The 23,399-nt window shown below is 49.7% G+C and overlaps 8 protein-coding genes; 5 read left to right on the forward strand and 3 right to left on the reverse strand.

Moving 5' to 3' along the window:
- Positions 1–1,041: 1,041 nt before the first annotated feature.
- Positions 1,042–2,487, forward strand: FFUJ_08584 (probable pyruvate dehydrogenase (lipoamide) alpha chain precursor; the record flags this gene model as incomplete). XM_023580698.1 has 4 exons in its annotated part: positions 1,042–1,173; positions 1,286–1,419; positions 1,475–1,929; positions 1,979–2,487. The coding sequence occupies 4 exons, from the start codon at positions 1,042–1,044 to the stop codon at positions 2,485–2,487; spliced, it is 1,230 nt and encodes a 409-aa protein (XP_023433432.1).
- A 626-nt stretch (positions 2,488–3,113) lies between these two features.
- FFUJ_08583 (related to DNA ligase (ATP)) lies at positions 3,114–5,961 on the forward strand (the record flags this gene model as incomplete). XM_023580699.1 has 5 exons in its annotated part: positions 3,114–3,169; positions 3,235–3,368; positions 3,418–4,555; positions 4,603–5,371; positions 5,425–5,961. The coding sequence occupies 5 exons, from the start codon at positions 3,114–3,116 to the stop codon at positions 5,959–5,961; spliced, it is 2,634 nt and encodes an 877-aa protein (XP_023433433.1).
- A 664-nt stretch (positions 5,962–6,625) lies between these two features.
- FFUJ_08582 (related to chloride channel protein 3) lies at positions 6,626–9,613 on the reverse strand (the record flags this gene model as incomplete). XM_023580700.1 has 7 exons in its annotated part: positions 6,626–6,666; positions 6,716–7,964; positions 8,021–8,206; positions 8,256–8,347; positions 8,399–8,513; positions 8,563–8,715; positions 8,777–9,613. The coding sequence occupies 7 exons, from the start codon at positions 9,611–9,613 to the stop codon at positions 6,626–6,628; spliced, it is 2,673 nt and encodes an 890-aa protein (XP_023433434.1).
- Positions 9,614–10,450: 837 nt separating this feature from the next.
- Positions 10,451–12,437, forward strand: FFUJ_08581 (uncharacterized protein; the record flags this gene model as incomplete). XM_023580701.1 has 3 exons in its annotated part: positions 10,451–10,818; positions 10,869–11,175; positions 11,226–12,437. The coding sequence occupies 3 exons, from the start codon at positions 10,451–10,453 to the stop codon at positions 12,435–12,437; spliced, it is 1,887 nt and encodes a 628-aa protein (XP_023433435.1).
- A 414-nt stretch (positions 12,438–12,851) lies between these two features.
- FFUJ_08580 (related to LPD1-dihydrolipoamide dehydrogenase precursor) lies at positions 12,852–14,288 on the forward strand (the record flags this gene model as incomplete). The annotated part of the gene is made up of 1 exon (XM_023580702.1): positions 12,852–14,288. The coding sequence occupies one exon, from the start codon at positions 12,852–12,854 to the stop codon at positions 14,286–14,288; it is 1,437 nt and encodes a 478-aa protein (XP_023433436.1).
- A 55-nt stretch (positions 14,289–14,343) lies between these two features.
- FFUJ_08579 (uncharacterized protein) lies at positions 14,344–14,952 on the reverse strand (the record flags this gene model as incomplete). Its single annotated transcript, XM_023580703.1, has 1 exon — positions 14,344–14,952. The coding sequence occupies one exon, from the start codon at positions 14,950–14,952 to the stop codon at positions 14,344–14,346; it is 609 nt and encodes a 202-aa protein (XP_023433437.1).
- Positions 14,953–15,339: 387 nt separating this feature from the next.
- Positions 15,340–16,887, reverse strand: FFUJ_08578 (related to vesicular amine transporter; the record flags this gene model as incomplete). XM_023580704.1 has 3 exons in its annotated part: positions 15,340–16,529; positions 16,588–16,726; positions 16,783–16,887. 3 exons carry the CDS (start codon positions 16,885–16,887, stop codon positions 15,340–15,342), a joined length of 1,434 nt encoding a protein of 477 aa, XP_023433438.1.
- A 4,274-nt stretch (positions 16,888–21,161) lies between these two features.
- On the forward strand, positions 21,162–22,226 carry FFUJ_08577 (probable CDC42-GTP-binding protein of RAS superfamily; the record flags this gene model as incomplete). XM_023580705.1 has 4 exons in its annotated part: positions 21,162–21,184; positions 21,385–21,504; positions 21,708–22,086; positions 22,161–22,226. 4 exons carry the CDS (start codon positions 21,162–21,164, stop codon positions 22,224–22,226), a joined length of 588 nt encoding a protein of 195 aa, XP_023433439.1.
- Positions 22,227–23,399: the final 1,173 nt, after the last annotated feature.

Genomic DNA, 23,399 nt, shown 5'->3' on the forward strand with positions numbered 1-23,399 from the left:
CCCTACGTCAACCATCGTGATATGACATCGGCGAGCACCAGCATTTCAAGCGTACCCGATTTTGTGGAATCAACATTTAGTATCGAAGACGGATCCGGTCATCCGCACTGCATTGCACTATACTCTTTCTTCGAATTGTTGTAGAGGCGCCAAGGATTTTTGAAAGCATGTTTTGGGCGTTGCTGCATCACCACCAGTTCACAGAATATGTTAGTTATGGATGGATGACATGCGAATTTGCATGGGAGTATGACAGCATGAATCAAGGGGTTATGGGAAACTGGAGCCACGGAAATGGAATACGGAGTTGCATCTCAAGGCGGCTCGGACTATATAAGGAGTCGATGTCAACGTTCTGGTTTTTTGACATTGATCGTTATCTTCATCATAATACCACATCGACAGCGTGTGTATAGAACGATTAGAGATTAGCCCAGTAATGTTGGGTTCGACCAATAAGACCTGCCAATTCTTAGTCTTTTCATCCGGGAGCTAGGTATGAGTGATAAACTGCCATCATGGGCCATTTTTTCGTCCCTGGGAGGTCAAATCGTTGAGCCCGAATATTTCCAGGGACTGAGAGTACCTCAGCAAGGGACTTCCGACCTCCACCTGCAAAACCTCTTGTGGTGGCTCGGAGGTAGAAGGGATGGTGTGGATAGAGCCCCACATCGGCGAGAATTACACCGACGACGTGGTGTGTCACTTAGACGGTCTTGTATGGAGCGGAAAGATGGTCAAGAGGTGGCCTTTTGATAATCGGAAGACGTCCTGGGATATTTAGCAGACCTTGTCGATATGATTATGTCCTCGGAGGAGATGATCTCTTTAATTGGACAGTCTGGAGGTATTTGAAGAGATCGCAAGCATGTACACATCACGTGACTACTAATCCTATTCAGGACTAGACCTACCAACAATTGGAGGCCAAGCTCAACGCTCTCCCGCTCAACAGCGACTTTTTCTGAGCTCCATCCAGCCAAGTCGCAGTTATCAACTCGACAACGTCCTGATCCCTCAGTTCAATTCTCCATATCCACGATGTTGTCTAGAGCTCTCCGTCTCCCCAGTGCTGTGCCTATGCGCACCAAGCTTGCCGCTCCCGCCTACACTGCCATTCGCTCTGTCACCACTGATGCTGCTTCGGCGTCCCTGAGCCACTCAGTCCCCAAGGTGAGAAAATGCGCACTTTCCGTCCCGCAAGGGTCCTTCGGAATACCCTCACCCGACACTTCGCCCTCCGCAATGCGCCCACGAACCATCACTGACTCTTCGACTGCTGCAGTCCGATGACGAGCCTTTCTCTGTTAACCTCAGCGATGAGAGCTTCGAGACCTACGAGCTGGACCCCCCTCCTTACACCCTGGAGGTGACCAAGAAGGAGTTGAAGGATATGTACCGTGAGATGGTCATCACCCGGTATGCAACAGCTTTCCCCACGATCTCAATACGACATTTACTGATAATCCCGCAGACAGATGGAGATGGCGGCCGATCGTCTGTACAAGGAGAAGAAGATTCGTGGTTTCTGCCACTTGTCTACCGGACAGGAGGCCGTTGCCGTTGGTATTGAGCATGCCATCACCAAGGAGGACGATATTATCACCGCTTACCGATGCCACGGCTACGCCTTGATGCGCGGTGCTACCGTTCGATCCATCATTGGTGAGCTGCTTGGCCGACGTGAGGGTATTTCCTACGGCAAGGGTGGTTCCATGCACATGTTCGCCAAGAGCTTCTACGGCGGTAACGGTATCGTCGGTGCTCAGGTTCCCGTTGGTGCCGGCCTTGCCTTTGCTCACAAGTACAATGGCAACAAGAACGCCTCTATCATCCTCTACGGTGACGGTGCTAGCAACCAGGGCCAGGTCTTTGAGGCTTTCAACATGGCCAAGCTCTGGAATCTCCCTGCCCTCTTTGGCTGCGAGAGTAAGTCAATATATAAGAACGAGTCAGAGCACTACTGACAAATTCACAGACAACAAGTACGGTATGGGTACAGCTGCTGCTCGTTCTTCCGCTTTGACCGACTACTATAAGCGTGGACAGTACATCCCCGGTCTCAAGGTCAACGGTATGGATGTCCTTGCCGTCAAGGCCGCCGTCAAGTACGGCAAGGAGTGGACTGCTGCTGACAAGGGACCTCTTGTCCTCGAGTACGTCACCTACCGATATGGTGGTCACTCCATGTCTGATCCCGGTACCACCTACCGAACCCGTGAGGAGATTCAGCGCATGCGATCCACCAACGATCCTATTGCTGGACTCAAGCAGAAGATCCTAGACTGGGAGATCACAAGTGAGGAGGAGCTCAAGAAGATTGACAAGGAGGCTCGTGCCCACGTCAACGAGGAGGTTGCTGCTGCTGAGGCCATGGCCGCGCCTGAGCCCAAGCCTGAGATTCTGTTTGAGGATATCTACGTTCGGGGATCCGAGCCCGAGTACATCCGTGGCCGTATTCCCGAGGAGAACCACTACTTCCAGTAGAGGAATTGAGCGCGAGGCCGTACCACCATAATGATTTGAGCACTTGTTGCTTGCTGTAATATACATCCATGACCTATCTAGAAAGAGGCCTGGCACGGTCCGAAAATGGAGAAGGGCGAGGACCCAGGATTGCTTTTTTCGTGCTACTCATGGATGTCTCTTTGTCCTACAGTGGTTTTATATCAATGTCTTTCTCAAAGTTAGAGTCAATAGCGAAAGAAATCACCCAATATCATGATATTTGGCGAGCCATCTCGGCCTATCTCCCCCGAGACAATAAGAGCTTGCAGGGGGCCCCTCTAACAATTAATTAACGCGCGCTAATAAATTTGATCGACGCCTTACTTAACATGGGAATAGCCGGGTGTACGTCCTGCCTTACTAGGCAACCGAGTCACGTGGGGCAGGCATCTCGCGCGTTCTGGTCGCACCTACCCTCGCGAATGGCAGGTAATTAACGCGACAGGTTGCCTAGCGGGCGCGTCATGCTACTCAGTGTCAGGTCAACTCGCGGGCTCACAATTGCCCCTCTCTTTCTACAAAACACTTCCAGATTAATATCACACCCTGCAAATCGCTACTCTTTGCGTTCTGTGCGTTTGTTTTCCACAATAATTCCAGGTATCATGGCACCAAAACAGGCGACACTCGGGTATGTCAAGTCCGGCCAGAGCACAATCGGGTGTGTGGAGGGACAACTAAAATTTAAAGAATCGATCACTGACCAAGGCCAATTGGTAACCACAGGAAGTTCTTTGGGGCAAAAGGTGTGCCTCCTCAACAGACAAAGCTCTCCTTCAGCAGCAAGCCCAAAAAAGAAGAAGTGAAGGACGAAGAGGAGGCTGACGTGAAGGTCAAACCGGGCTCAGATTCTGAGAAAGGTATTTTGCTACTTCGATGAAATCCTACGATAATCTAAATATAGATCAGAAACAAAGAAGCGAGCGAGATCAGAAGACAAGCCCAAGCCCGAGCCTACACCCATTAAGAAAGAGGAAATCGATGACGAGAGCGATGGACCTGTCACTAAGCGAGCACGACGAAGTCGAAAGCGAGTTGAGGAAGACGAAGATGATGAAGAAGAAACTGTGAAGAAAGAGAAGCATGCATCCCCCAAGAAGTCAAATGTTGCAAGCCCACCCCCAAAAGTCAAGTCGCCCGAGATGTCAAAGACAACGCCCAAAGCCAAGGCGGCCAAAGAAGCCACTCCTGAGGAGAACGACGATTCCGACAAAGAAGAGGCATCGACAGCTTCAGCTTCAGACGCCGAGCTTGACGACGAGGCAGATGTCGAAGATAAGCCTGAAGTTGCTGCCAAGGCTCGCGAGAAGGTCCAGACAAAGTTCAAGTCCAAGACGAAAGACCCCTATCCCGACTGGAAGCCCGGCACCCCTGTTCCGTATGCGGCCCTGTGTACAACCTTCTCTCTTGTGGAAATGACCACCAAAAGATTGATTATTATGGAGCATTGCGCTCTTTTCCTTCGCCAGGTCATGCGCCTGACCCCTGAAGATCTATTACCTACAGTCTTATTAATGATCAACAAATTAGCTCCTGACTACGCTGGTATCGAGCTGGGTATCGGCGAGTCGTTAATCATGAAGGCCATCGGCGAGACGACGGGACGAAGCCTCCAGGTGATTAAGGCTGATCAGAAAGAAATTGGCGATCTTGGATTGGTGGCTGTAAAGAGTCGATCAACTCAGCGTACTATGTTCAAGCCAAAGGCTTTGACTATCAGGGGTGTGCATCAAGGCCTAATGAACATTGCTACTGTCACTGGTAACGGTGCTCAGGGGCGCAAGGTGGATGGTATCAAGAAGCTTCTTGCTGCAGCTGATGCTAACTCCACCGGTAAAGTCGATATTAATAAGGACAAGGGAGGTCCGAGTGAAGCCAAGTTTATCATTCGATTCCTGGAAGGAAAGTTGAGACTTGGTCTGGCTGAGAGAACCGTTCTTGTTTCTTTGGCACAAGCTATTGTTGCCCACGAAGCAGATGCCAAGGGTAAGGTCCCTAGCACCTCAGATCTTGAGAAAGGTGAATCAATTCTCAAGACTGTCTACAGGTAAGCCACGTGAAACACTGTCGATGACCCGTACTTACAAAATACAGTGAACTTCCGAGCTACGACGTGATTGTTCCTGCAATGCTAGAACACGGGATCATGAAGCTTAGGGAAAATTGCAAGCTCCGACCCGGCGTACCTTTGAAGCCTATGCTGGCCAAGCCGACGAAGGCCATTACTGAAGTACTCGATCGCTTTGAGGGACAAACCTTCACCTGTGAGTATAAGTATGATGGCGAAAGAGCACAGATCCATTATGTGGCCAAAGATGCGCCTCAAGAACTAAGCGAGGCGAGCCAAGGTGCCGCTAAGGAGGCTGCTGCTGGTGTTGCTAGCATCTTCTCCAGAAACTCCGAAGATCTCTCCCGGAAGTATCCCGATATCCTTGCCAAACTCCATACCTGGGTCAAGCCGGACACCAAGAGCTTTGTCCTGGATTGTGAGACAGTGGCCTGGGATGTCGATGAGAAGAAAGTGTTACCCTTCCAGCAACTCATGACACGCAAGAAGAAGGATGTCAAGGTTGAGGATGTAAAGGTCAAGGTTTGCGTATTTGCATTTGATCTGTTGTACCTCAATGGAGAAGCTGTTGTCGAGAAGGCGCTGCGTGAACGACGTGAGCTTCTCGAAACCGCGTTTAATCCTGTGGAAGGCGAGTTTTCCTTCGCTACCCACATGAACGGCCAAGAACTGGATGAGATCCAGGTTTTCCTTGACGAAAGTGTCAAGTCATCATGTGAGGGTCTGATGGTAAAAATGCTGGATGGAACTGAGAGTGGATATGAGCCCAGTAAGCGAAGTCGTAACTGGCTCAAGGTAAGAGTTCAGAACTACATTACTAGAAGCTGTATGACTGACTGCTATCATAGATCAAGAAGGATTATCTCTCAGGCGTTGGTGATTCCCTGGATCTTGTTGTTTTGGGCGCATACTACGGCAAAGGCAAGCGTACATCTGTTTACGGTGCATTCCTTCTGGCCTGTTACAACCCCAACTCAGAGACATACGAAACTGTTTGCAATATTGGAACTGGCTTCTCAGAGCAGGTCTTGGAGGATCTCCATACCCAACTCTCTGAGATTACCATTGATAGGCCTAAGCCTTTTTACTCCCACTCTTCTGGCGGTCAACACCAACCTGATGTCTGGTTTGAGCCTCGGTATGTCTGGGAAGTCAAGACAGCCGATTTGACCCTCAGTCCACGTTACAAGGCCGGTGCTAAGGAAGGTGTCGACCCGTCAGGAAACAAGGGCATCAGTCTTCGGTTCCCTCGCTTCATCCGTGTGCGAGATGATAAGAAAGCTGATGCTGCCACGACAAGTCGCCAGGTTGCTGAAATGTATCGCAAACAGGAGAGCGTGACAAAGAACAAGGGCCCCTCTGTTGATGATGACTTTGAGTATTAGAATCAGTGTTGTTCTCTTTGGCTTTCTCAGGAGAAGTTTATGCATTGGCTGGTAAGTTGCTGCTCAGGCGTTGGTTTCATACTATATCAGGATTAAGCATGGGAGTTGCACGTTGAAAGAAAAAGTAGGGGCTATTTCGACCTGACCATTACTTCATGATAATTCAAGCGATCTTATGACAAATCCTCAGATCTGAATCTAGCGTCTTGTGTCCTGGTGTGCAGTTTTTGGTTACCAATAAGGGAGTACTTCTGGCGAGCTGAATCAATGTCTGTCATGCTTTAGGGAAAACATCTGACACAAAGCTCAGATACAAGTTATTTAAAGATGTACTAAGCCTAAAATAAGTATACCTCACTATCTTATTAGTTTCCTATAGTATAGTCCTTTTTTGTCTCCCCTTGGCTATGATTTTACAAGAGGGGGGGGGGGGGGGGGCACATCTTGTAACAAAGCCCGAAGCGCATGATAGCACTCGATAATAGTTTGTTTCGGAAACTGAGATGTGAGGTCTGTAATTTGTCAGGATAAATTTATACGAAGCGCGTTGAATTGTACATTCATATACATTGATAGCCTACCAAGAATAGCAAAAGCAAACTCGTCTATATGATAAACCTTTTTAATATACCCACGATCCATCATACATGACCCGGCATCAAATCTACAGGATCCCTTTATAACATTGGTTCTTCCCCTTGTATGCTATCACCGTCATCGGCACCGTCGCCATGTAATAAGCCACTACTTTCACCGCCACCATTGTCGTCTGCTATCCTGTCGGCCACGCCAGTCTCATGACCAGCACCGCCAGGTGCCAGACCCATGGTGCGGCGTGTCTCTCCGGCACCATTGAGGACATACCAGACGTCCTTCTTTGTCAGCAAGCCCTGCAGAACACCGCGATCGCTGAAGAGAAGATATCTCAGGCCAAGCTTTTGGAAATATGTAGCGACAAGATGGAGACTTGTATGCGAAGCCCGGGTGAGCGGTGTTTGGTCCATCCAGGGGCGAAGATCCAGGGTTGTGCGTGGATCTGCCATGGGCTGGTGAGAAAAGAAGGCTTCAGTCTCAGGGGGCAGCAAACGAGGTGCTTGCGTCGAGGCTGAGAGATTGTATGCCAGCTCGGCACGAGAGATATATCCAAGAAGAATGGCTTCTCGGGGATCTGATATGACAGGAAAACCGCGGTATGGGTGCATCTCGAGGATAGTGGTGAGAGATGCGATGGTGTGACCTGTGGCAGTAAGAACTACAAGATCCTCGATGCGAGTCATGACTTGAGAAGCTGGGATGTCAGGAATAGATTCGTTGTTCTCACTATTGTCGAGAAAGGGATACTCGTTGAAGTGAATCCACGATTCATAGATACCGCGACGAGAGAAAGCATCGCCCACCCACTTTGATATCATGACAGCGATCATGATGGGGAGAACATAGGTGAGGGCACCCGTGAGCTCGAACATGATGACGACAATAGAGACGGTCAAGCGGGTTACTCCAGCAAGAGATGCTGCTGCGCCGACGATGGCATATGTACCTGGTGTAACGCAGGGTATATCAGGTTCGCATGAGCCGAATAAAAAGAATCCAGGGTGATTGGTAACCCAAATCTCCATGATGATACCTACGGCGCGGCCTGTTAAGGCACCAATGGCCATGGAAGGGAGAATAATTCCGGCGGGAATTTGGAGACCGAATGTGACAGCGGCGAGGAAGAAGCCCAATACAGATGCAAAGACTAGGAGGACAATGGTCCTGGCCGAAGCAGCTCCTGTTCTACAGAGGCCGATGGGGTCGTCGAGAACCTGCGAGCATTCTGAAAAGAGGTTGGAGACGAGCTCAGTCGTCTGCACCTTCATGTAGAAGTTGGGATAGTTGATGAGGGCTGTGAAGAAGGCCACGATGAGAACCTGGACGATAGGGCTTGGAATCCATCGGTTCGACTTCTTCCAGCGAGCAATAGCCATGTTGATTCTTATGAAGAGACCGCCATGTATGCCCTGGAAAGAAAATACTTTTAGTTACTTGTTCTGTTCGGACTTGATGTTGGACTTACACCCATGACGCCTAGTATGGCGTAGGGGAGCAGCTCAAAGCCATGCCATCCAATGCTGTAGTGGACTTGATACAAGACAAGCTTGCCAGATCGAAAGGGGTCAAAGGCCTGAAGAACGACTGCAGCAGTCATGGCACAGACAAAGCTCTGCCACATCGTCTTGTCTGGAAAGTAGTAGGACAAAGTCTGGAGAGAATTAGTATTGGTTGGGGGCCTGGGGCTGAGCATAACTAACCTCGAGACTGAATAAGACACCACCGATGGGGGAACCAAAGGCAACTGAGACACCTGAGGCGGCAGCAGCCGAAAGGACCTCACGTTTGCGAGCTAATGGCGTTAGCCGACGACAACTGACTGCATTATAGGGAAGCTCTCTACCTTCATTGCCATTGATGTTGCGGAACAATTTCGTAAATACGTTGGCGCAACAGCAAGCAACATGAATTAGGGGGCCTTCTTTACCCAACCACATGCCTGATGCAACAGCAAGAGCCTGTGATGGTGTCAGTGACGAGCTGGTAAGCAGTATAGACTTGACTGACAAGACCAAGAGACTTGATAATGAGTGTCCAGAGTCCAAGGAACCGTCGGATAACGAAGCCCCCCAGGACAGTCTTGATTTCTGGAATACCACTGTGTTTTGCGTAAATGGCATATTCTTGGACGAGAAGTGCTGCGACATATGCAAACAGCATCTTCCAATTGTTAGCCATACGAGGCAGTAGAAGCTATGGGGTTCCGGTCCAGTGTACGTACCGCGAAAGAAACAAAGAAGAGATACTCAATGAACCACTTGCCACCTTTTGAATGGACTCCCAGAGCGTCGCCCCAAGTCTTCCAACCGTCACATTTGGAGCCTTGGTCATAGCCATAACAGCAGAACGCCTTATTTAGGTAAAAATGGCCTCCTTCTGGTCCACTGGCGCAGTATCCTTCCTTCAAATCCCCAAGCCAATCGGTCGTGACGTTGATGACAGCAGCTACAGTGCCTACAAGCATACCCGTCAAGAGCAGGACGATCCAGACTTGGCTGGCATCAATGAGGCGCCGCACATAACCTATAACCCCAGACGCACTCGAGTATAGCATGCGCAATCTCTGGCGCTCCTTTGTGTATTCGAAGATCCAATCGATGGCCGTAAGATCCTCATAACCGACTCGACGCCCTGGCCCCTCAACATACCAATCATGCGGCACACCATCCTTGGAAGCTTCGTTGAACACGACAGTTTCAGAGCGCGGGGGAGTATTAGAGCTTGGATAAACAGCAGGAGACGGGCCTCTCGAGGAGGCATGCGGTCGTGAACCTGTGATGGCGGAGAGAAGTCGAGAGGGCGCAGACCAGAGCGAGGGACCCTGTCTGCGTTTAAAGGTCATGGGCGCACTTAGATTGTTCTGAAGCGGATCGTCGCCGAGCACATGATCTCGGTCGCGAGATCTACCACGGCCGCTGTCATCGCTGGCGTCGTCATGAAGGAAATCGAGCTCATCGCGATCGTCGGAATTGGAGTTTGGAGTATGCGACGAGGACGAGGCGGCGGAAGCAGAGGCGGAAGCGGAAGCGTAGGGGTCTTTTTGAGACGCTCCAGACATGATGCGGCTCATGACATTGTGATTATGCGGTGTAAGAGCTCACAGCTGGCCCGGACGGAGTCTTTGGCTGATGAGAGTTTGAAAGGGAGAGTCGAGAGGAGATAAAAGTTAGATACGAGGTTGTTGGTGTCCATTTCAAGTGCACGCGCTGTTGACTCGGAGAGTTCAGTGGAGGACACGCAATGGCTACAGTTGGTCTGGTTGGTTGTTGTAGGGCTTGGATTGCCTAAAACGTCGACTGGACCAGCTGAAAGCATTGGATGCGTCAATGGAAATGGATGGTGTCCGAATGGTGGTTGTTTATAGCTGAGACAATGAAGAGTTTTAAAGAAATACTAAAACATTCTCGGCTGTTATTGTCTCGAGTTGCATCTAAATCAATTTCCTAGTCTCGCGAGGATCTTGGCTTTCATTGTCCTTGTCGCAACTGGCTGAAAACACTTATTTAGGTCACATTCCTGATATATTCATCAGTATATGATACCACGGAACGATATGCTCAGATCTCAACAATGATCAGTATTTATTATTTACCATGTAAAATGAATTCGTTGATATCCAATCACTCCCCCCTTCCATAAATGTTGGAGGTTTCTAGAAACTCATCTGCCTACCTACCTAGGCACGCACGGAGGGGAATTCGTAGAATAGTGGGACCCAACAAAGAAAGTTGTTGCAAGTCAAGTCTATCGATACCTTACCTTACACAACACATGTGCCCTTCTCAAATATACGGTCAAGTATTTATGTTCCTCAAGATACTCAAGTGCTGCATTCGACGTATGGCTCTAGCTCGGTATCCGGAACTCGACTCACTGCTGCAAAATAGGGACCAAGATGGCTGAGAATACAACAAGTACTGCTTCTCACCCTACAGACGTCAACAAGATACAGTCACTTCTCAAGGCCAAAGATGATACCCAAAGATTTGTTGGACTGGCCCTTCTGAAATCTCTTCTCGACAGCTCAGAGCAACTCCGCCAGGATGAGAAAACGGTTCAAGGTCTATGGTCCAGCCTCTCACCCAAGTTCCTCGACCGACTACTACGCACAGGCTCAAAGCCTTCAACCCAGAATTCAAAAGAGATGTTGGATCTGGCTGTATCTATCTTGTACATCTTCTCCATTCTTCTTCCCGACCTGGCCAAGAGTGACGCCAAGTTCATCGACAGAATCCCCCTGCTTGTCAATGCAGTTCTCTACAGGTATGAAGCCTCGCCGCCAGGCAAAAGGAACAAACTAATGACTTTTTTAGCTCTGAAGATACCACAAAGCTAATACTTCAGCTGCTGCATATGCTAGCAAGCTCACAGCAAGGAGCACAAGAGTTTATCAAGGTGAAAGACTTCAGCTCCCTTACAGAGATCGCTCCTAGCCATGCACAGGTTCTGGATATCTTTTGCTTTGCATGGCTCAATTCTATGACAACCATTGAACATCCCTCTACGCTAGTGAGGCAGATTGACGACACGATTCAGAGTCTGGTCTCATCATTCACTGGAACTGATGCTGTCACTCTTCTCGAGTTCCTTGGTTACGTTCTTCGGCATGCCAACTCTTCAGTGCGTTTTCCACACCTTCTCCGAGTGAGTCATCTAACCATTTGCTCCAGATCCTTCCTCAGCATCCCAGGTGGCTCAAGGTGGTCGTCAACTACATTCGAAACCTCGTCACAAGTAGGCCAACACCTGAAGCCCGAGCGGCATATACAAACGCCACAGCCTCCATACTCCAAGCTTTCCCGTCCGAGGCACCGAAGTTGGTGTTTATCGACGACAAAAAGGATGACAAGGCCTTCTCATACCTACTCATCAACCTTCTCCTCATTGATATTCGCTCTTCGGCTCCCACTCTTCTAGAACAGTTAAATAAGCCCGAATACCCCAAAGTCTCAACACGCCTCACGTCTGCATTCGACGTCATCTCAATCTTCATTGGATACCTCGTGCAGTGTTTGGAAGACGAGTCCATGGAAACCTTCTTCATGACCCCCGAGAACCTCCTTAAGCTCCGTAAGGGCATTTCCGAGACAATGTCTCTCACAGCCGAATATCTTCGCGATCGATGGGATGCTTCTGTTGCTGGAGCCATGGGACTACATCCAGACGCTCGAACTGGCACGACAGACACATCAACTGGTGTTCATCACACACTCGCTTGGGACTCAATGAGAGATAATGCTGACGATGATATGTTCATACTTTCAGCTGTGCGAGCGTTGGCGCTCTGGCTTCGAGAAGAGGAGAATGATATCCTGCGAAAAGAGGCTACTGGTTTGATGGATATGTTTATGGATCTTTACAAATCCAGCTCTCAACATAAACTGGACTTCCGATCTCCTGTCCTCGTGGCCCTCGAGGGTGTGACTACGCTACCCCAAGGTCGCGAGCTGTTGCTCGCCAATGAAGGGTGGACAATTCTCGCTCACGATCTGAATACTACTCTGCAGCATGCCTCACGGATTTGCGGAGAGCAAGAGGCTGTTCGGGCTACAGAAATTGTTCGCATTCTACTTCCCATAGTTGAACAAGAACCCAACGGTGTTCCTGAAGCTTGGATGGATCTCATCACTTCAGTAGCAGCATGGGATATCCCTGACTCAGAGTTATCACCTCAGGTACAGGAGGCAGTAATATCCTCTTTGCAACTTTGCAGCTCGGTGCTTGGAGCGGCGAACCGGGGCATGCGACAGAGATACAAGCACTCTATTGCTGCTATCTTTGGTATTGCGTCTCAACTTGCTAAGCAAGTCAATCATGATAACCCTGAGAGGGAAACGTTAGAAGATGTTCTCGCTACATTGGGTTCGTTAACGCAGGAGTGATGACAACTACGGGATAGCCTTTCAGACGTAAGAATATTGAGACGACGTTCAGAGCTAAATACTGTGTGGAATAGATAGTGCTTATGCCAATACGTCAAGCGGTTAAATACATCGTGGTGCTCTGTCCTACCCCTCACGACATTGTGGCATCCCCTTTGGCTAACAGTAACTTCATCAATCACGCTGACGAAATGCGGGCGTTGCGTTGTAAGAGATGAATAAGCCGCCTGCTTACATGGCGCTGAACGATGGTGCCTTGTATAAGAGGCTTCTATTCATACGCTCTATCTAGCTGGTCTCTAAGTCCTGATAGAATCAAATATCAATTGATAACCTCTGCTCATGAAACGTCTCCTCGGCTTATCGCGTCTAACTTCCATCAGCCAGTTTCTCAAGCGCCAAAATCTTCATACGATGGCTACGCACTACGACGTTATCGTCCTCGGCTCCGGCCAAAGTGGCAACCCAGTCGCCAAAGCCTTTGCCAATGCTGGTCGCAAAACAGCTGTGATTGAGCGTATGGCACTTGGGGGAACTTGTGTCAATGTAGGATGCACGCCTACAAAGACTATGATCGCCTCTGGAAGAGCAGCCTACATGGTCAAACGTGGTAAAGACTATGGCGTACACGGAGGAAATGGTAATGTTGAGATCGACATGGCTCGGGTAAGGCAGCGCAAGCGTGAAATCGTGGAGCAGTGGAACGCCGGCAGTGTCAGAGGCTTGAATGCAGCAGGTGTCGATGTGATAATGGGCGATGGTAGCTTTGTCGGCGAGAAGAAACTCAAAGTTTTGTTGAACAATGGGGGCGAGAAAGAGGTCAGCGCCGATCAAATATTCATCAACGTCGGTGAGAGGCCATCGAGGCCAGATATCACAGGTCTCGACGATGTTCGTCCAGCACGAGTTCTCAACTCGACTACTATCATGGAACTGGGTGAGGTTCCACCGCGTCTCGTCGTGTTGGGCGGCGGGTATATTGGCCTTGAGTTTGGGCAGCTCTTTCGCCGCTTGGGTTCTGAAGTGACTGTTATTCAAAGGGCCAAGCAGCTTGTGCCCCGAGAAGACGCTGACGTGGCGAAGTGTCTCCTGGATATCCTTAAACAGGATGGAATCACGGTTCATCTTTCAAGCACAGTGAACTCGATCTCAGCTTCCAAGGACACAAAGACATCTTTCGCAGTGAGCATCAAGACTCCGGGAGGGGAGGCAGAAGTTTCCGGAACACATCTTCTGCTGGCAACAGGCCGAATTCCCAACACAGATAGCCTGAACCTCTCCGAAGTTGACATCAAGACGACTCCTAGAGGTCACATTATTGTCGACGATAAACTCCAGACCACGGCTTCAGATATCTACGCCATAGGAGACTGCCACGGAGGTGCTGCTTTCACACACATGTCCTACGATGATTCCCGCATTATCCGCACCAACCTCGTTCCAGAAGCTATGTCATCGACGACTCCAGCTATGCCGACGACAAAGGCGTCGATTTCACGAATTCTGACTCCCTATGTCATGTACACCGATCCACAGCTTGGCCATGTTGGGCTCCACGCTAGAGACCTCACCAACAGTTCAAGGGAAGTGAAGACTGCCACGATGCCTATGAGTTATGTTGCGAGAGCGCTGGAGACAGCAGAGCCACGTGGTATGATGAAAGCGACTGTGGATGCAAAAACCGGTGAGATCTTGGGGTTCACATGTTTGGGATTGGAAGGTGGTGAAATCATGTCGATAGTGCAAACTGCTATGATGGGCAATTTGAAGTGGTGGGATTTGGAAGCAGCTGTTTATGCTCATCCGACTCTGGCCGAGAGTCTGAACAACCTGTGGGGGCACTGGGAATGATTGATGTACCCGAGCATGATCATATATGACATATGTTTTATCAATATGAAGGCGTTCAAACTGCTGTGCTCTGTGGCTGCGTCGCTACGGCAGTTTGACTTGTCTTCTTTTCAGCTGCCTCCGCCTTAGCCCGTCGTTTCCTCGCTCGTCGCACCTCAATCTCCACGTGTAGCATTTCAGCGTTGACAGAAACAAGCCTTGGGATAATTTCCTCTACTGCTTCCACGGAATGTGTTTGCGCCGTACGGAGAGGCATAGGCGCGAATAACCCAAACCATCGCAAGGGGTTCTTGTTCTGTTTGCGCTTCTTTTCTGTAGGGCTGGTGGCCTCTTTGGCGTCTATGGTTGATGCATCGTCAGACTTCTCGGCTGAGGAGGTTTCTTTCTTATCTGCTACATTGTCTTCTTCAGGAGCAGGGAAGATTGAGAATGTTGGGCTTGGGCTGACATGCTGCTCGATTGCAAGAAGGCGTGTTGCTTGCATTCTTTCATCGTAGTGATCCTGACCGTACCTCATGCCTCTCTCGCCAGCGAAATTAGCTCGGGCGATATTGTGAAAGACATCAGATTGAATGCGAGATAGATTCTGGCGGAGTTGGCTGTATTCGTCTAGCAGACTGAGATAGCGTTCAAGGAGCTCATCAATGTGTTGCTGCTCCTCCATGATGTATGGTGACATGAAAAGTGCTTTTTTCCGGGAAGTGTATAAGAATTCGGGGTAATTCAAGCGGAATAACGACGATGATCGGATCTTACGTTTTGCAAAAGAGGAGTCACAGAATTTCGATGCAAGTATATCATCAAGCTAAAAACGAGTTACCAGATGAGGTCGTTGAGAGAAGATTGATTAAAGATGCCTGCAGGTAGGTACCTAAATGAACACAACAGCTGTTCCTTTTAGGCTTAGCTTGGATATGGCCCGCGGTGTCCGAGACGTCCAATTCGGGCAGCGAAGGACTACGTATACTTTCATCACAGGTAAGTACTATATGTAGTCTAAGGTGTTTAAATAACCTCAATCTTGAACCAAGAATAAGTTTACTGTGGATTGTTAGGCTCCAGCTGAATTCTGTCTCCCCCAACCTCTAAGCTTGACCTTCAGTGGCCCCCCCGTATACAAAACAGTTGGAATAGCAGACGCGAACACTACTATACCCAGACTCCATCCGACAGTTGCCCAACCAGCGCTATCCTTGACCATTCCGCCCATTATAGGGCCTACCAGAGACCCTCCCGAGTATGCCATGTTGTAGAGGCCATATGCTTGAGCAATCTGCCCCGCACCTTCAGTACCGTCCTCGCCCTGGACGGACCAAGTGATCTCAGCCATCAAGGGCCCGAAGATGCACGCGGTTGTGATACCCACACCAGCCAAGAGCCCGCAAAGGAGGATCTTGTCTTGAATCGTATCCTCGTCGACGAACCTCAGACATACAACAAAGGGCGTGGCGAAGAGGAAGCCGAATGAAGCGAGCCACTTAGGCCCGTATCGATCGCCAACCATGCCAACCACAGGTCCCAAAAATGATGGCAGAATGACCGGGAGGAATATCAGTCCCGCTCCGATGGAGTCCCAGCCAAATATCTCGTGTGTGAGAAGGGGAAGAGTACTTTCGAGCGCCGTGTTGATGAGTGCCTGAACGAAGGTTCCCCACAGAGCAGCCAGGAATCGAGGCTGCCCCAGGAGCTTGACGAGTGTCTTGATAGGTGATCGTGATGGGTCTGATACGTCCTCGGTCTGCCCATCTGTTTGCTGAGCGATGTTGTCTTTGTTCTTCTCCATGTTCGGTCCCTCCGTCACGACATGTTCTGGATCTGCCACGGCTTTAGGTTCCGCCCTGTCGAGCCACCTTTTGGCGTCCTTGACCTCGATGATGAGGAGACGCAGTGCAATGTCAACGGCCAGAAGGCCAAAGCACATGGCGAAAACGGAGTAGTAACCTCCCTTTCCATATACGAGACCTCCCAGTAGAGGTGCCACCAAGATGCCCAGACTGCAAGCTGTGCTAATCCAACCCATGGCCTTGCCGATATGCTCCTTATCGACAGTATCAACAACAAGCGCAAGGCCAACGGTCCATGTTAGTGCGGCCGATATTCCTTGCAGAGCACGGCCGATCATGAAGAGAGCAAGCGTGCGACCTACGCATAGAAAAACAGTAGCACCACACAATACAATAAGCCCTATAAGCATAGGCATCCGGCGGTTGTGGATTCTGTCGGCCAGATAACCCCAGACAGCTGATATAGTCACCGTAAGTTATATACTGCCCACTTCAAGTGAGGACTGTGGACATACGAGAGCCAGCCAAGAGTGCAGCACCAAACACGGCCAATGCTATGGAGACCCAGTACTGCACCCGGTTTGTGCTGATACCAATTCGATCCTGAAGAGAGAATGGAAGTATGGGAACGATAACACCATACAGAAAGATGTCCTAAGGCCATATTATTGAACTGGCTTTTCAGAGTTGAGGAGCAACCGGCGACTTACAGTGAAGATTGCAAAGGAACATGTGGTGACGATGAGACCAGCCGAGGACCGCACCTTGAGCAGAACCGGCGGCTTGTCCTTGTGAGGCCATCTTAGCAACCCCATGGCCAGCAATTGACAGTCAGTGCTTTGGTTAGTGAGCTTCTCAGGCCCGAGCGTCCATCATCTCAAGAGAGGTCAAAGTCTGGGAAGACGGATCTAAACTGACTCTTTTTCAACATCTTCGTACCCACTTACGGCCCCCGGGTTGCGGACATCTCGCGCCCCGATGATGGACGGATGACAGGTCCGGACTCTCCATTTGGGTTTAGCGTCATCTCGAGACTGTGATGTGATGAATGTAATGACTTTGAGGTTGACATGTTTGCCGAAGATGCGGAGTATCTACAAGCTATTGATTACCAAGGCTTAGCTGCAGGAGGAAACTAGTTATAGATCTACGTTTACAGAAGAAAGATGTGGGAGGCAGGCCGAGATGCAGGGTCAAATTATGCTTCAACGGCTTCTTAGTTAATGTTTAGCTTGGCCAAAACCAAACTGCTACACAAAGAAGGAAAGAATTACAATGAAACCTAGACCTGTTTATATTTTCGGGCTCGGATTGCTTGACGATCGTTCTGATGGTCTGTGGAAAATAGTAGTTGACGGTACAAAGTTGTCGAAGCCCTTGACTCCCTAAGTAGACACATCTTGAGGGTTCATAAATAGACTTTCCTGTTAATAAATCTATAATGCCATCGTTTCTTTCATAACTATCGAGAACACTTGATGTTGAAGGAGGAAGACAACTAATTGGCTGTGGCGGTATAGCGTGGCATGCTCCGCATATACTTTTCACAGCTGTTCCCCGTTGATGTTCCCCGAATGCTACGCCGACGATAGCTTGGCAATGCAGGAAGATTGGTTCTTCCATAGAAATGGACGAACCGATCCTAATCAAGGTTCATGAAAACTCGATGCTCATCGATACTATTCAGAGACGGGAATCACAAAGCCTCACCTGAAGCGGACTCAGCAAGAGGAAATAAACCTCAAGCCACGAGACCGTGCCGATCGACGGGTAACATGCTAGACGCAACTCATGTCTCAGTTTGAATCACGTATGTAGTATGATGAGAGTACAGATGCAATTTAACAAAAGCGCCTTCGTGCAGGTGAGACAAGCAGATAAGCTGCATATTCACCTCGTCCCATGTTGATAAGTTGGAGCCCCAAACATGCAATTGCGACAGGAGCATTATCAAGCTGAAATTGACAGGCGTGACAGAGCTGCAGCTGGAAGTCTGTTGAGGGTATGAATATGTGACAAGTTCACGAGGCTGATCCCCACTGCATAAACTTGAGCAGGGAGCCCTTGATCAAAGTAATATCCGTGGGCTGAAGCTTCAGTGTTGATGTCGGTAAGTTCCTATACTAGCGAGCGGGTGCTGGGATGAGTGATTCCGAGATTTGTGTCCGCGCGTGTCTCCCCAGTCACCGTTTATCACAGGGCTGTTGTGTTGTTTATCAGAGGGCCATGATACTCGAACCAACGACATCGTCGCAGTGCAACAGGGACTCGAGAGACTCGGCAGATGCCAACAGACATGTTTTGTTCTCGCTCTTGTTCTTCCTCTTCTTGATGTTTGTCTTTGTCACCCTGCTTCGGGACGTCGCACTCAACACTCGAAGTGGTCGTAGTCGTGTTAGGTGAAGGGGGTTTGTTTCTTTATTCGGATCTCCGAGCCAAAGGAGGTTGAAACACATAACACAAAAGATCATCGTCAATCCGCAGTGGCCAATGGTCACGCGTGCGTCACAATTTGCACTGGCATCAAAGCACTCGACACTTGTAAAGCAGATCCCCTTGTTAAGCGAGAGCTTTGAATATAGCTTAGGGAGCCAAGGGCATGGACTAGAGAGAGAGAGCTACTTGCAACAAGCCCCCGGCCCCTTCTGGATCACCAGATGGATAGGCTCTTAATGCGCTGCAACTTGCAAGGCGAGGCAATATAGACCAGGCGGGAACAGAATGAGCCCAATCGGACATGTCACGATCTGATATACGACACCACCAGTGAAGCGAAGTCAAAGGACAAGCATACCCCTACAACAAGGCAACGCACGCACTGAGAACAATCGGATCTGACGAGCGGATCGTCGTCCCATTCTCTGACCCCTATGCCCTTACTTTGTTTTCCCACCTTTTTCTTTGGTTTGGTTCTCGTGCTTTATGCAGGCACTTGGTGCCAGGTGGCTCAATCTTCGTGCCATCATCAATTAACTATCGCATTGGTCCTCTGTACTGACATTGTAGTAGCTAGTCTAAGTTAACGCCGATAACAAAGGGCCCTTATTTGCGCCATTCAGCACGGTTCTCGCGCAGTGCGTCAAGGTCAAGCTTGTATTTATTATGGCTAATACAGGTCCAACTGACAGACCTTTGTCCCAAATTTCCAAGTCAAAGACCAGAACTTTTGCCCCTGAGTTGGACCGTTTCATATTTGCAACTGAGGGATACTGTGGATGGTTGTTATACGGGATAAGGCTGTCATTGAAGGAATGGCGCTGATGAACCAGATATCGGCTTGATAAAGAGCTACTTTACCCCGCGGCATCTATATGTGTGTTTGGAAGTATCTGGCTATTGATGACTAACAGTGGGCCCTCCTGCACGCAGACGGCACCGGGACCCAGGCTGCCTCTTATGGTCCCGTAGGTACCAAAGTAGTATCTTTGGGATGATGACGCTAAAAAGGCCCTGAAGAGTTCCAGTATCGCCGTTGCACCTGGGCTGCCATCCATTGATCGACGGACGCTCTAGAGTCCAGGCCTTGCCTCATTTCCATTCCATATTACTTACGACTTCTCGTGTGTCTGACATTGATTTTGTGTTATCACATCACTCCCTTGGCTTCAGCTCAACAACTGCGGTCTAATGATCGACTCGACTCTCCTTCTTCTTGGTAAGGTTTCTTGGACTTGCATCAAGAAGTCGGTAAACGGTACCAACCAGACAGCATCCAGCATCGCTACAGTACCTACCTTTAATAGTGCCTAATCACTAACAGGTTGGTCCATTTCTTTATGGGTATCAGAGTTGTGACCACATTCACTACTCCGTACCAACTTGGCTATTTCGATCATAATCAGAAAGACCCTCACTCAGGATCTCCTGGAGTCTGCCTGATAACCCTGTCCCCTTTCTGCTTTGTTTTCTTCTCTTCTGCACTATAGCCTCACTCACATCTTGCATTTCTTTCGCCCTTTGGTGTTGTCCCGTCCACTCAGACTGGTACATGTAACGCATCCACCTCCCCAATCCACCCACATTGGCCTGGTCTCCTTTACTTGGTGCTTGTTTAGCCCATCAAGTAGAGGCGGTACTTTGCTGTACTGCTAAGCTGGCGGTTCTCACGAGTGTACTTGGCTGTACGTAAAGTACCTACCATTGGATGCAAGCTTGCCTGTCTAGGCTAAACCTGGAACTGAGAGAGGTGCTGGCTTTGAGCGTTCTAGCCTCCCCCTCTCTTCTCTCCCCGTCCCCGTATTAATACCATTTCCTATCCCCTGCTCTGCTCTGCCTGCCCTGCCCCATGCTAGGCTAGGCTGCCTTATTGTGCTGGTACCTCCAGGCTAATGCTACTGGTGTTGGTCCCTTTGCTTTGCCTTACCTTACCTTACCTCACCTCAACTTGCTTTGCCTTGATTTCCTGCCTGGCTTGGTTTTCTCCGGCGGTATCTGTCTGTCTGTCTGTGCTGCTTCATCGAGGCCCACTACCACTCACTGTACACACGGCGTATGCCTCTCTTTTTAACTCTTGCCAGCGCCTGTGCCTCTTCCCGTCGCTTTTTGCTTGGACTGGACCCTTTACCAGCTGGTAGTCGCACGTCAATCAATCGTGTCTGTCTTCTACTCCCGCTCACCTCTTCTTGTTGCAGGTTTCAAATTTCCGTCGACCATACGTACCTAGCCTCCTCAGTCACTCCCAGGCTCTCCACCTCCACCCATTCGCTGGCCTACATAGATCCAGAACCCAAACAACCCAAACCAGACCAGACCGAACCAAACCAAAGCGCAGCTCAACGCAACTCCATACCAATCCGCTACCTAGACCTACCGAAAGCCGCATCCACCGCAATCTTGCCTTGTCTTCAACCACCTCAATCCGCCATCAAACAGTACAGCCCCAACATATTCGCCTTCCCTCGACTTATCATCCTTATTTTGACCTATTCTCCCCGACACCTATTTGGATTCGACTTTCTCCGCTCCGCAACCCCCCCGCTCTCTTACCGTAGTCGCGCGCATCCGCCCGCCAATAGAGCTTTACCACTCGACCGCTTGCATTTCACATTAACGTAGACGAGCTCCTGCCGAGGAGCTTTCGTGAGGAACAATGGCTGTTGTCGCAACTATTAAGTATGTTTTTATCCCTTGGGTTTGTGCTGCCGCAATGCCATGCCATGGTTTGCTTCCGTTTGCTTGCCTTCTCTCTACACCGAGATTGTCCTACGGCAAAGCACCCTAAGCATACCTGCGCATCTACTCTGCTTGCCCGTTATCCTGTCCGCCATTCGCACAATCGTTCTTCAGGCTAACCCGGCTTACCCCTTTACTAGGTGCGTCGTCGTCGGTGACGGTGCTGTTGGAAAGACCTGTCTTCTCATCAGCTACACAACAAACAAGTTTCCCTCCGAATATGTCCCTACAGTCTTTGACAACTACGCAGTTACGGTTATGTGAGTCTACCTGCACGCATATCGATCGATGCCAGCCCCCCCCAGGGTATCACCACCTGCAATGGACGCCTTCAGTCGTGAAAGCCATCACCGACTCCTGGCTTGAGCAGTGTGATGAATTCTGTGATAAGAGGGGCGATCTGTGGATGTGTTTGATGGACGGCAACTTGACCAGTCGAAGAAGGGTTGCTGATTACTTACAGGATAGGAGATGAGCCGTACACTCTCGGGTTGTTCGATACCGCCGGTCAAGAAGATTATGACAGACTGCGACCTCTTTCGTATCCTCAGACCGATGTCTTCCTCGTCTGTTTTTCCGTCACCTCGCCTGCTTCCTTCGAAAACGTCCGCGAGAAGTGGTTCCCCGAGGTCCGCCACCACTGCCCTGGCGTTCCGTGTTTGATTGTTGGTACCCAGGTGGATTTGAGGGACGACCCTAGTGTTCGAGAGAAGCTGTCAAAGCAAAAGATGCAACCAGTACGACGAGAGGATGGCGAACGAATGGCGAAGGACCTGGGTGCTGTCAAGTACGTTGAGTGCAGTGCTCTCACCCAGTATAAGCTTAAGGATGTATTTGACGAGGTATGTCTTGACTGTTTGGAAACCTTCCCCATCAATAAGCATTACTTGGAACATTCTCTCATTGCATTATACAGGCTATCGTTGCAGCACTTGAGCCCCCGGCTCCTAAAAAGAAGTCACACAAGTGTCTCATCCTATAAACGGAAATGGGATAGCCACAGCCGAGCTATGACACCACCTTCTCCTACTTCCCCATGGGAATTTTTGGTTGAGTTAGGAACATGCCCAGTAGACATGCACGAATAGAGTTCTTGGTGGAGGCACGGCAAGACGACATTGGGATGACCTGCGCTGGTGGACCGGAACGATATGGGTTTCAAAGAGAGTGATCGTTCTTTGCATGAGGTGAACTAAGAGACGGAACAAAACTCGAGGAGCAGGCGTCCTGTTCCGTAACGAGAAGAGGAAGAAGGGTTTGAAAGGGTGACACCGATCGAGAGCTGCCGGGTGCCGCTGTGCGTAGCCCCCAGGCGGAACTTCCGCCGAAAAGCCTCTTCTATCCCAGCGGTCTCCCCGAGTTTCTTAGGCTGGAATCCAATGCATCTTGTTCTCTGGCCCTCGCGAGATGGATCAAGTGGCAAGAGAGAGGACTGGTAGCGGACGAAGACAACGATTCACACATCTAGGCGGGAATGCTTTGATAGGAAAGTTTGGCGATTGGGGTGATTTACATCAATGTCTTGTCTTGATTCATACTAAGTTATAGAAAATTTTGTATTTCATGTTTGAATCTTTCAATGGATCATGTTAATTGGCACCGGTGAAGTAGCTCAGAGATGTGTTTCGGCGGATGAAGAAGCATAGTGGCATCAAGTATGGTCGTCTCTTTCAACCCGCCCAGCGAGTATGTTGGATCTTGCGGGGCTTCAAAGCTACTGTACACGGTAAAGCACTTCATATGTTCTTGACCTGGGGAAATGTGCTTGGTAGGCAAACCCTTGCCTGCCAACTCGGTAGATGGATCGGGCCCGGACTGTCCTTGGGACCGGCTAACTGCCGGCGTACATTGCAGATCAAGTGTAGGCATCAACATTGTAGTTGATGCCAAAGGGGACATATCACTTGTCTGGGATGCTGTCCTGTCGAGACAAAGACAGACTGTTCTCCTCGAGTGCTGCAAGAGGTGTGGTGAATGACGGAGGGTACTACGCCCTTTGACAGACAATGCGTACGCCCTATGCGATGTGTACCAAGCATGATGCGTAATGGAACAAAGATGTGTTGTCCGTAAAACGATCCTGAGAATATGATACCTAGAAGGTGCCTGTCCCCTCAACAGAACTTGAGGTGTGTCTGTAAGAGCCACACTTGAG

Source organism: Fusarium fujikuroi, chromosome FFUJ_chr07 (genome assembly GCF_900079805.1).
Source record: "Fusarium fujikuroi IMI 58289 draft genome, chromosome FFUJ_chr07".
NCBI classification, from domain to species: Eukaryota; Fungi; Ascomycota; class Sordariomycetes; order Hypocreales; family Nectriaceae; genus Fusarium; species Fusarium fujikuroi.